The sequence below is a fragment of the Lagopus leucura genome, unplaced genomic scaffold (assembly GCF_019238085.1).
Source record: "Lagopus leucura isolate 7727_CA_CO unplaced genomic scaffold, USGS_WTPT01 Super-Scaffold_797, whole genome shotgun sequence".
Lineage (NCBI taxonomy): Eukaryota > Metazoa > Chordata > Aves > Galliformes > Phasianidae > Lagopus > Lagopus leucura.
The window spans coordinates 266,965-279,471 of record NW_024962259.1 but is presented as its reverse complement, the minus strand read 5'-3'; the positions used below and the strand labels follow the sequence as shown (position 1 = coordinate 279,471).

General features: G+C 52.2%; 1 protein-coding gene and 1 long non-coding RNA gene across 2 annotated transcripts in view; both read right to left on the bottom strand.

Annotated features, from left to right (window-relative positions):
* Positions 1–5,673: 5,673 nt before the first annotated feature.
* Positions 5,674–9,019, bottom strand: LOC122176640. The gene is made up of 3 exons (XR_006177789.1): positions 8,962–9,019; positions 8,549–8,628; positions 5,674–5,698 (listed from the first exon to the last, which is right to left on the bottom strand). It is a non-coding gene; the product is annotated as an uncharacterized LOC122176640 (long non-coding RNA).
* A 1,260-nt stretch (positions 9,020–10,279) lies between these two features.
* The window catches only part of SLC39A11 (solute carrier family 39 member 11), a 59,472-nt gene continuing 57,244 nt past the window's right edge, over positions 10,280–12,507 (bottom strand). Inside the window, exons 9-10 of the mRNA XM_042865000.1 lie at positions 11,766–11,924; positions 10,280–11,557 (exon numbers count right to left, since the gene is read on the bottom strand). Of these exons, the coding sequence (XP_042720934.1) occupies positions 11,479–11,557; positions 11,766–11,924 (238 nt within the window). The 3' untranslated portion in view covers positions 10,280–11,478. The remainder of the gene's footprint in view (positions 11,558–11,765; positions 11,925–12,507) is intronic.

The following is a 12,507-nucleotide window of genomic DNA, read 5'->3' as shown; positions in this document are numbered from 1 at the left end:
GTCCCCTGGCGGATCCATCCCATAAACTGCGGGTCAATGAGTAACGCCGGCGAGCTCTCAGCACCGAGAGTTATCGTTTCAATTGTCCCGTGTATTAGTTATTGTTTAGTTTAATGATTGGCCCAATTATTAATTTAAATTAATGATTAACCCATCTGTGGGATGAATGAGCAATTAACTGTACTGTTGACGTGCGGGCTGATTTAAGGCCCATCCTTGTGAGCGTGCTCCATGCAGGCAAAGCCTGTCCTGTATGCCCTCATGGGACTGATCCTTCCCCACGCATCTCCCCTCTGCTCTGTGCTCCCCCCCGACCACTTTTACTTCAGTCCCCGTTTCTGTACAGGAAAATACTCCAAAGGAGACCTCAAGAAGGCAGGTGGCAATGGAAGGACAAACAGCTCTGCACAGCCCCTTTGCAGACAGATTTTAGGCAAAGGAGAGGGTGAAGAGTACAGAAGGTGTTGGTGTGTGGAGGGGGTGACCATATGCTCCCCCAAATCCCATTAGGCTCGGTCTGGGTGAGCCATCTCCCAGCCAGTGGCTGCACAGGGGCTGGGAGCCAACGTCCCACCTGCACTGCAAAGGGCTGCATCCTCTGCTGCAGGAGGGAAACCACAGCAGTGAAACCGCAGGAGTGTTGTAGGACAAGTGAGCAAGGGGCTGAGGGAGAAAGAGGGCGAGAAAAGGGAGGGGGAAAACCTCCTGGCAGGTTTTCAGGGCCCAAAGCTGGAGTGGAAATGCTTCCCTTCCCTTAATTGCTTGGAGACCAGATGAATTTCTTGAAGAAACCGCAGCTGAAATGCTGCACAAATCACATTGTTGTGCTTGTGTTGGCTGCATTCTGAGGGAGGTAAAAGGTCATCGTTTATGGTATATTAAAAGGAAAATATATATAAATTTTAATGCTGTGGAGGAGGGGTTGTGCTGCTTTTTCATCCTCGCATTCTCTAAATTAAAACCTGTTTGGCAAGCAGTGGAGTGCAACCAGCAGCAAGGAGCAGTGCTGGGAAAAGCTCCTATGCGTGGCACTGCAGCAGCCCCTGCAGCCCCCAGGTGTCCCTTCCTGTTGCCCTGCTCAGCTCTGCTCATGGGGCAGCCCTGGTCCTATATGCACAGAAAGACAGAGCCAAAACTGGAGCAAAGTAACATCCAGCTGGGCAGGGAGCACTTCATATGGTGCTCACAGGCAGGATGAGTGCCCAACGTCCTCTGGAGTCCATGAGAAGGCTTCTCAACTGGAGCTGTGTCTTTGAAGGGCCAACATCAGCAGGAAGACGAAGAGCTTGGTGGCACAGAACCACCTGCTCAGATGGCTCTGGATTTCTCCAGGCAAGTTACCATTTTGGTAGCTTCATTGGGAAGTTTTGCTTCCTTTTCTGCTCTTGTTGCCTCCAGAAGCATGCGTACAGGACACATGATGCACTGAAATAGGGTGAAGCACTGGAATAGAGCAGTATGCTGTAACAGGGCAAAGCAGTGTAGCAGGGCGATGCACTGTGACAGAGTGATGCACTCTAATGGAGCAATGCACTGTAAAACATGGGCAAGGCTCTGCTCACAGCCCACCCAGCTCCATGCAGCTCTGAGCACAGGGCTGGCACAGAGGTGAGCAACTTGCTTGCAGCAGAGCTTGGCTTTGATTTATTGGAGGATCCCAACTCCAGTTTTACAGGAGCGTGAAGTCAGTGCAAAAGGTTTGGGAGATGCTGAATGCTGTGTGCTGCTGCCAGGTGAGCCAGCACCCAGCAGGGCTGGAGCATGAAACGGGGCCCTGCGTGCCTGTGATCCTGCAAACACAAAGACATTGTTTTATGGGAGAGCCACCACCTCCCCTTCCCAGCTCCTTGTGAGAGGACAGCATTCCTGCCCCACATTCCTCAGCAGCTGCTGGGATGGGGAGGGGAGAAGGGAGCAAAGCCTTGAGGTTTAATTAGAACAGTGCCCTGCACGGGTGGTGTGGGCAGGGAGTGGAGTCACCATAGAGAGAGATAAAATGCTGCAGGTCAGGGAATGAGGATCATTACATGAGAGCCTGCAGGCTTCAGAATGTCAGCCAGATGTTCCCAAGTCACAGCAGACCAGTGCTTTCCCAGCTGAAAGCATCCTTTATCCTTGCAGGGCACCTGAGGAAGGAGGGAGGGGTTTGGCCCCACAGCTGCAGAACATGGATCAGTGCAACCTGCAGCCTCCAGCCATGGGGCTCAGAGTTGTTTGTGAGAGCTTTTAAGAGCAGGAAATCCTCTGTGCAGATGGGGAGAGGAGGGATTTTGGCTGGGGATGCATATGGTGCTCTGTCTCTCAGCCTGGCTTTGGGGCTGCAGCACTACAGGGCTGACAGAGCACCAGCATCACATGGGGAGGGCGGTTAGAGATGGGCACAGCATGGATTAAATGAAGGGGAAATGGGAAGGGAGGTGTGGGAATGAGCTCCCATCAGACACGCGCTCTGAAACCTCTGCAAGTCCTCTGCCCTCCAGATACCCTCCCCACATGGGCTAAGTATATAGTGATATATTGAAATATGGGAACAAAAAGCTTTTTATTTCATTCGCCGAGAGTGCCAAATGTCTGTGAGGGCCAATAAAGAGCTTTTGCTCCAGGGAACGGCGAGCTGCATTTCAGGTAAAACAAAAACAACCTGAATCGTTGCCCAAAACTTGAACCAACCCGAAGTTCAAGAAATAAAATAAAATAAAATAAAATAAAAACAACTTGAGGTTTTGTAACAAAGTGCTGTGACGTGGGTTTGGTTTTCTCCCTGTTTCTGGCTGACCACAAGAGGAGCATCAATGGGTTCTGTGCACAGAGCTGGGAGGGAGAGGGGGAAAATCATTGCTGATAGCAAACGTGGGTGTCTGGGAAATGAAGGAGCCATTGGAAGAGGGAGCGATGCCAGAGCAGCTGCTGTGAGTTCTGCACACTCAACATCCCTTCCACCTCCAAGAAAGGCTGTGGGACAAAGGACACAGCCGTCACCTGTTTGCACAGTGACAAAGCCCAGGCAGGGAAGAGCTGTTTAAATGCTGCTCCCAAGGGCACGCAGCAGCCCTGTGGCACAGTGATCCTCCAGCTCCCACCTGGGTATCCCAACACAGGGACGGTGAGGGTCTGATTGACCCCAACAACCTCAGCTCCCAAATGCCCCCCTATGGAAGTGATGGGAGGGTCTGGGTGGAACACGAGGCCAAATCCACCCAGGGAGTGGGGCAAAGAACACCAACCCATGCGATGCTGACCCCGTGCCAGCGTATCTATGGGCTGAGTTTTATATTTAATTTAATCTATAAGACCTTTAAAGCTGAAATGCTGTTAGAAGTACATTGCGCTCTCTGCCACAGAAATTCGTGATTTGAGCTCGAAAAGGTGACTCACTGAACATCCATTATAACGAGGAATAAAACCACACACACACACTGAGCGAGATTTTCAAGGAGCCCCGTGATTTAGTGTCTCTTTCTTTCTCTCCCCACACTTTTTGCCTCCTGCACAAGGATCTATTGAGAAGCTGCAGAACAAACGTTCCCTTATGCAGCTCCAAAAAAGTCTCCGTCAGTTTGTCTGAGACAGCTGCCTCCAAGCACGCTATGGTTACTCATTAACCAGGTCTCCCAGGGCAAGGGGAAGAAGGAGTAAACTTAATAGACCCTAAACCAGTGGCAAAATAATAATAATAGTAATAAAGAAAATAAATAAATCAGGTGTCCTAGAAAGGGAAAGGGAGAAAACAGGTGGCACTGGGAGCACCTCAGTGGGAGACACAGAGGGTCCTGTGGGGATGGGCAGCCAGAGAGCAGCCCAAAGGGACCAGCAGCACCAGGAGCAAATGCATGGGGACAAAGGAGTGAGAGTATTAAAGGGAAAGAGAAGAAAGAGAGGGGACAGAGAGGCACTTGTGCTCCACGGTGCTTTATGTGCTCCGAGTGCTGGGGGAGGATTACTTCATTGCCCGTCTTTGCTCCCCAGTGGCTGGGTGCCTTCTCTCCTCCTTACAGGCTTTGCATGAGAATGAGTGGCTGCTGGGGACCGGGGGATGCTGGGGACATGGGGCTGCTTGGGGATATGGGGCTGCTAGAGTTGGCATGCACTCTCCAGTTGTCCCCATGCTGCAACATCTTCATGCTGTATCCCAAAGATGGAACATCCTAGCGAGCCCTGGGGTGGGTTCTGCCTTGCCCAGGTGAGATCTTTCTGCCCATCACCATCTCCCCCAGCCCTGCTCTGCTGAAAGCACAGTGTCCTTGGGATATTTGCACCCAGGGATGCACCTTGCAGCCTCGTTTCCCCCAGCTCCCACTTCTCGGGGAGGCAGCCAAGCGAACCCAACCAGCCACACATTCCTGTGGGCATGGCACCATGGCAGGGCAGGACAGGGAGAGTGCAGAGCATTGCTGTGACCAGGGCTGCTCCATCCTCTGCATGTGGCAAAGGGAACTGCGAGATCCTGACGGGAGCAGTAATTAGAGTTGCAATAAAACACCGAATATAGCTGCAAAGAGTGGCAGTAAATCAGCCCCTCCTGCCATTCACTGCCTGGACCGGGGAGCCTCGGTCAACACCAGCATTAATTCCCTGGGCTTTATTTGCTATACGTGCTCTCCCTGGAGATAAGAGGAAGGCAATTGACTGTAATTATCTCCCTGTATTTTGTCATGTGATTTTTTTTTTTTTTTTTTCCTCTCTCCCCAAAACAATTAAGGGATTGCAGTGAAAGGAATGGGGTGGGGATGGAGCAATGCCAATCGCTCTTCTACAGCACTCAGCCCAGCACCCAGACCTGCACCCCTCACCCTTATATGTGAACCCTTATCTCCTGCATCATCTCCCACCCAGGGCTGCCCATCAGCAAGGATGCACCACGAGGCCAGGATCTGCCAACAGCTGCAGAGGAAGGAGAGGAGAAGGCTGCAGGGCTGCAATTCGGCTCTTCCCAGGCGGCTCAGCTGGTGCGCCGGCGAAGCAGGTTCCTGACGATGAGATTTTTGTGAAATGCTAAACATCTGGAGCTCAGCCTCACAAGGCCGCCTTTGTGCAGCTGGTAAACTATCTGCCATAAAACAGCACTTGTTTCTGAGAGCTTCGAGGAGAGGGGGAGGGAGAAAGAAAAAGAGAGAAGCCACCCCCGTGGAGGTGGAACCTCGGCCACTTCTCTGCTCTCACCGGTGTTTTCCACGCTGCCCAGGGTGTGGGCAGAATGCTGTGGCCAAGACGCTGCCAAACCCCATCCCCTGGCCCTTAACCCTTGGCAAAGCACAACTCGCAGGACACGTTGCTGGTTTGCACTCAGGGTGCTGAGCTCCCACAGCACCGCCCCATAGGAAAAATGAGCGCACGCAACCAGGAGATGTCGTGACCAGCAGGACACGAAGGGCTGATGGCTTCTAGGAGATGGTGGCACTTCTCAGAGCACCTTCAGTCACCTGCTGAGAGAGAACTAGTGAGATCAATGGGCTGTGGCTGTCCAAAATCCTGGGGGCAGAAGATAGGAGAGGTGAAGGTGCCATCAAAGCGCGGTGGCACAGTGTGGGGACACATCTGGGGACACATTTGGGGATGCTTCTGTCCGTCCAGAACATGCCCAGAGGACGCTGTGCAATCCCAGCCCAGAGGAAGCTCCTGCTCACAGCTCACCAAAGGAGATTGCAGCGCGGTGCCTTATCAGCTTGTCATCTTGTCTAAACACAGAGCACGTCTGACACTGTAAAGGAAGAGGCAGCTAAATTCAGGAATTCTGCATCTTTCCTTGGAAAGCTGCTGTCAGGTGTCAGAGGGAACGAGCCCCCGTGGGATTGGAGCCCAGCTGAAGGCGCAGCACACCAGGAGGGCAGGGACAGCAGCACCTGCTGGACCACAGCATTGCTTCAGGCCTCCCAGCATAGGGTGCTGCTGCCACCAAGACCCAGAGAGCCCCAGGGAGCCAAACCTGGCTGGGACTACTTCAGGAGAAGGCAAAATCCCCTGACACCCTCCCACCCACCAGGGCTGCCTCCGCACAGCAATTACAGAGGCCTGCAGGGCTTTCACACCCAGTCATCTGGGGCCTCCATGTTCTAAATAACTTAATTTGTTTAATGACTTGAGAAGCCCTGGAGCCCCCTTGGTGTCTGGATACATTTCCTTGCTCTCAGAAAGGTTTTTTCACAGCAGCACAGCAGCCACTGCCCAGGAACAGCAGGCAGGTGATCAGCATCACTCCCAAAGCTCCTCCTTCATCCCAAGGCTGTTCCATGGGAAAGACCCCAGCTCCTGATGTAGGTCCATTTGTCTGTCCGTCCATCCAGCCAGTCCTCCCTCCATCCACACATCTGTCTGCCCATCCAACCATTCATCCACCTGCCACATCTATCCATCCAACTGTTCATCCATCCATCACTCATCTGTCTACCTGTCCAGCCAACTGTCCATTCATCCATCATCAATCTATCTGTCCGTCCATCCATCTGTCCATCTATTGGTCCCTCTGTCCACTCAGCCCTTTCCAGTCTCTCCCTCCACTGTTTCCCCGCACGCATTTTTCCACATGAGCTAATCTTCCCTTGGCTCTCAATGACAAATTTATGGCAGAGAAATTATTTTGCAGGAAAAGGAAAGCAGATCCAGGCCATTCTCTTCCCCAAGATTTTCACATGGAGCAGAGGTTCTCTTTTCTGCTTCAGGCACAGCAGAAGGATTGTACAGGATGAGATGGGGAGAGAGCATGTGTTGGGCTCTGTAATGGTTTCATTGTTTGCATAAGAACATGAGAATGCAATAGGCCGAGAGAGATTTAAGCAATTCCCGCATGCAAACCAGCTCTGGACACAAAAGCTTTTCAGTTATCATCAGCAATTTGTAAGATTGTATTAAAATAAACCCACAGGCTCAGTTTCCTGCTCTCACGAACCCCTCTCGTTGGATTACAAAGCATAGAAATGCATCCCAGAAATCTTAACTCAGCACATTCGAGAGCCTAAGGGATAACCTCTCCCTGTCCCTTCACAACTGCCTTCCCCTCACTGCTATGAGAGCCCTGAAATAAGGAAAGAGGCACTAAGAACAGAGCGGTGCCACGCACAGACCCCACACTGCTCCATTTCCTCTCCTTCCCCGTTTGGAATTGCTCTTCAGTCAGAAGAATTTACAATAGAAACAACGCTGGATTGACATTGCTTTACCCTAACCCCAACCCTTGGCACTTCACAGGACACACAGCAGCATGGGGTGCATAGGTGGCACAGGGACCATTGCCCCACACCCCCCATCACTGCTTGCAGCTGTTGCATTGCAGCCATGGGAACATTCAGGAGTCACAGCCCAGCACTCGATGGCACAGTTCTCAAGAGCTGGCTGACCATGCAAGACTAAATGCACGCTTAGAGCACCAATATATACATTAAAAAAGGGACTGGCATTAAACCTCAGTGAGAAACTCAACGGCCCCATAGCATCTCCCCCAGGAAAGGGGCAGCCGGGCTGGAATTTCTCCTTTTCCCTCATCTCCTCCAAACAAACCGGCTCCTGGGGCTCCGGGGTGGATGTGGCTGGATGGATCAGAGCACCTGAGCTGATGGAAGCACAGGAATGGCTGCGTGTGCACTCTGGAGCTCGGGGATGGGAGCTGCATGTGTGCGCATATGAGAGAGTCTCAGTTTTAATTGCAGCCCCGTTGCCAAGTACAACAAAGCGCACACACAAAGAATAGAAGTCGTTTTGTTTTAAGGGTTGAATTGTTTCTCTCCTCAGGGGTGGGGAGGAGGGAGGTGAAATCCATTCCTTTCTAAGCAATGACTCAGGTGCTGCCATCTCCCCTGGGCGCGCATCCCTGCAAGCCCGAGGAGCGTTTTTGCACCGTGTTTTGTTTTACGGCACGGGGCTCTAATAATGGGATTATTGTTCGGTTGCGTGCAAAGCTCTCGGCTCGGGGTTTTGCTGTCCCCGCCCAGCCCTGCAAACCGCAGCCGCCATCGCCTTCAACGTCCCCAGCGCCCGGCGAGCGCCCAGCGCAGCATTCCTGCTCCCTGACTCAGCCACACGGCACCGGGTGAGCGTAGCAGTCCCTGCCCCTCTTACACAACCATCCCCGTATCCCATCTGAAGACCAGCGAGAGGGGGCAAACTCGTGTTTCCCACAGCTTTCCCTATTGCTCACTGCTGGGGAAAGCCCCCCCCAAGCTGCTCGGAGCAGCACAAGGTGGGATCCCCCCCTGAGCACCCCAACTTCGGGCAGGCTGTGGAGCAGCTGGAGCAAAGAGGAGAAGCCCAACGCCACACACAGCCCAACAGGCAGCAGGTGGGAGGGCTCTGCCATGCCAAACCCGAGGAAAATCCATAAATTTCCACAGTAGTTCCTGCCACCACAGGACAAATTGCCAGCGATATTTGGCACAGCTCTGAGTGCCTGCAGCAGCAGATTTGCACTCACAACCCCATACAACACCACCTCAAAGCCCCAATCCCAAGACACGTGTAATGCCATACACCTGAACACCAGCAGCCCCTCTGTGCCCCACTCAGCCCCAAGCAATGCCCCCAGCACAGCTCCTCTTTGCAGGAGAGCTTCCACACGAACTCGCAGACCATCTTCTTGCAAGCTGCTCACTGGCATCATTGTACACCGTGCCATGGGCATCCTGCAGGCAGCATCTGCTCCTGGTTGAAAGAAAAGCAGCAAAATACACTATGCAGCATTGCTTTTCTGCAGCAGCACTGCTCAGCAGAGGTACCAGAGATCCCAATGGGGCACCTGGGCTTCAGCTGGGCTCACACCCCCACCCTCCTAACGCTGGGAGCCCACCTGCTGATAAACACATTCCCCTAGGGCTGGGAAGAATTCAGGTGTTATCACACCTCTCCTTCTTCAGCACAGTTTACAAAACCCAAAACTACACATAATGCTATCAGAAAGCAGTCCACAGAGCTGTATTTGGGGTTACTGTTAAATCAGACAGCAAGAGCACGTGCTGTTTAGGAACAGATCTTTACCTTTCGGGCTTTGAGGCTTCTTGGATGGACTGGGGCCACAACTGAAGTTTATCTGCAGCCAGCACAAGAAGCCTTTATTACTTTAAAAACTCAGCAATCCAACATTTCTGTCTGTGTGGAGCTTTACTGAAGAACTAGAGAGGGGGAAATCCCCAGCCCTGATGCTGCTATCTCACACTGGTATGAAGCAGAGGATGCAGCCATTGACCACAGCAACCCTACGGCAGGCAGGGACCATCCCACTGCTCTCCATCCCCAGCTGCGTGATGTGGGGCAGAACCAAGGTGGGACAAATCCCCCAATGCTCCTCTCTCCCCTGCCCAGTGCCTGCAGCCCAGCACTGCCCCACGCTTGGCTGCTGCTTGCGTCGCCTTTGCTCCCGGCTCCACCTTTTAATTGGCAGCTATTGTTTCCACACGTCACTCCAGGCTTGGCCCCCAGCCAGCTCTTCAATCGTGGCAAGACACAGATGTATAATTTCATTCACCTCCAGGGGAGAAACAGAAAAGAAGGATTTTCATCTGTGTTTTCTGCATCGCCTTCCTGCCCTCCCCTCCAGGTCCAATGTACATAATTATCTCGGCTGGCTACATCTAAGCAGGATTAAGTGCATTATGTGATATTATCTCTCAGCAATCTGATTACGAGGTTGCCTTTAAATGCATAATGTGTTTTTTTGTACCAACTTACACCGCACGCCAGAAATCAAACAAGAAAACACGACTTGCAGCCCGCAAGAAAACCCAACCTGTGGGCACCTCCAGGGCTGCCACGTTCCATGGGAAGGCTTTGGAGCCCTCATTCCATGGGAAGCCTTTGGAGCCCACGTTCCATAGGAATCCTTTGGAGCCCACGTTCCAGGGGAAGCCTTTGGAGCCCAACAAGGTTGAGGTGGGCTCACCTACCTGCAGCTCATGGACAAAGGGCCATTGTCCCAGCTCCTTGTGCCCCCAGGGACGTGGCCATCACAGCTCAGCTGAAGAGAAGGAGTCCGCAAGGGCTGCTTTCTTCTTCCTGAGGGATTTGTTGTGGTTGGTTTTTAATGAGTCATAAAGCATGAGCCAGTGTCAGGGGCTGGAGCCAGGGCAAGCTGCGGTACACCCAGTGAAACAAACTCTTGGGTGCCATGCACTGCAGATGCCTTTCCTTGGCTCTTGTTTTGTTATTTCCCTTCCCCAAGCTCGCTGCCTTCCTGGTTGAGAGGCAGGACATTTGGCAAGCTGAGAACCACCAAACCATTAAAAAAGAAATGCAGTAAAACGGAGGGAGGAGAAGAAAAGGTACGGATTTACTGCCTTAAAATAAATCCGTGCAAACGCTGAATTTCCCATTTATTGAAACCAATCACAGTTAAAAGGTCAAATCCATTGGCAAACAGTAGTTTTGTATCATCCAGAGTGACATACAAATGAAGTACAAATGGAATCCAACCGAAATAACAAACCAAACAAAAGTGCGTGGCTCTCTCTTAGCTCACCCAACCCATCCCCCTGCTGCCTTTCTGCAGCTCTGTTGGGTGCAGGTACAGCTGAGATGCTGCCAGGCCATCCAGTTACACCTGCTGGAGGGCCTCATTAGCCTTCCTGAAAAACAGAGCAGCCCTAAAGTGTGGACCTCCCCACACCTGCATTCTGCTCCCCCCTTAAGCATGGGTTCAACCACCCCGTGGTTGTTGGATAGGAGATGCTTGAAAGGAAGAGGATGAAGAGGCAGATAAACATGGTGCATGGGGGGGTAATTAACGCACACTGATGAGTTATTTCATCCCAGTGCTGCTCAGCAGGACGAGAGCTGGCTCAAGGTAACACAGCACTGTGCTCAGAGTGACAAACAACCCAGCACAGCAGCTGGAGAATGGCAGCTGCGTGGTAGTGCTGAGCACAGCCATGAGCCCAGGTGGAAATGCATTGTGCCATACAACCATCATGTAGCAACGTGGATGAGCACACGTTGCCTTCTCAAACGACCAACAGCACTGTGACACACTCCTAGCACTGCAGGATCCACCAGACCTGCTGCCCCCAGGGTGCTGCACGTGTCATCCCAGTCCTAACACCTCCACCATTCAAAGCCTGGAGTGGAAATTGAGACTCTTAAGGAGTTTACTGCATTCAAATACTTTGGTCCTTAACCTCAGACCAGCTTAAGCACGCGACGCTGAATTTCTAATCTTCTACAAGGATGATCAAAACCAAGAGAGACCTGAATCAGAGGAGCCACCCCAGAACTGCAGCAAAATCTGCAGCCTGGCCAGAACGTCTCGCAGTAACCTTGGAGAAAAAAAATCTGGTGGCGAAAGGAAACCAGGACCTGCAAGGAACCATCCGTATTTGTGCTTTGAAAACCATCGGCTTGATGTTATGAGGAAGAGATATATAAAATTATAGGAAATTAACACCAACCAGATCAAAAAAATATATATATACCAAAAAAGTCTAAAGCATAACACGTGTCCAGTTCCAAAAATGCCACCATGGGAATTGCTGTGAAGTCTTCTCCTGGGGAGCAGTGAGCTGCCTACCCAAGGCCAACATCCAAGGACATCATCACCACGAATCCAAGTATGGAGGTCCAGGAAGCCAGCTTCCCATTGCCACTGCAGGGAGAAAGGGGAGGCCGTGAGTTCTGCCAACCCATCCCACCGTGCCCACTGACCTCAGTGCTACGTCTCCACCATTCTCAAACACCTCCAGGGATGGTGACTCCACCACTTCACTGGGCAGCCTGTGCCAGTGCCTGATTGCTCTTTCTGAGAACAAACTGGTAATATTTCACTTGAATTTAGGGCCAGTTGGGGGTCTCACCTGGTCTGTGCCTCTGGGATGATATCATCCATGACCACGTAGACCATGGCTCCAGCAGCAAAGCTCAAGGCATAGGGGAGGAGAGGCTCTGCCATCACCACGGCGAAGGCTCCTAGGACGCCAGCCAGGGGCTCCACCATGCCGCTCAGCTGCCCATACCTGTGGGACAGTGGGACTGAAAGTCACTGGGCATCCCCTGATTCCCCCAGGGTTGAGGCCAGGGCCGCACAGCTCACTCCACACACAGCAAGCACTGAGCAGCAAAGGAAATATGATCAAACCATGTTGATTTGTCCAAGAAGGGAATTCAGACATGATCCAATGCCTTCCCCTTGTGAGATCTGGGAATCCAGGAGCAGCTAAGAGAGGAAATATTTCCAACCAGTGTAGCTGAGTCTCAAAAGGGGCATCTGGCCACAACCTCCCCACTCTTTTCCCCAGTTCTCTTTCCTTCTGAGATCGTTTTAATGTGACCATGGGAACTCATTCCTCAGCAGCCCTGGTGCAGCCCCAGCACTCGCTGCAATGGAGATGGGTGGGAGGATAAGAAAACAAAGCTTTGGAGGGAGCAGCCTGCGAGCCCCCCCACCCTCCCATCCATCACCCAAGCGCAGCACACGTGCACAGGCAGGAACGCAGCCCTGTGCCTGCAGAGTTCATGGCCTTGGCTTTTTCACCTCAGGGAAAAGGAAAAAAACAAAGTGGGTTTGAAATGCAGCCCAGAGTGAAGTGAGAGAATTAA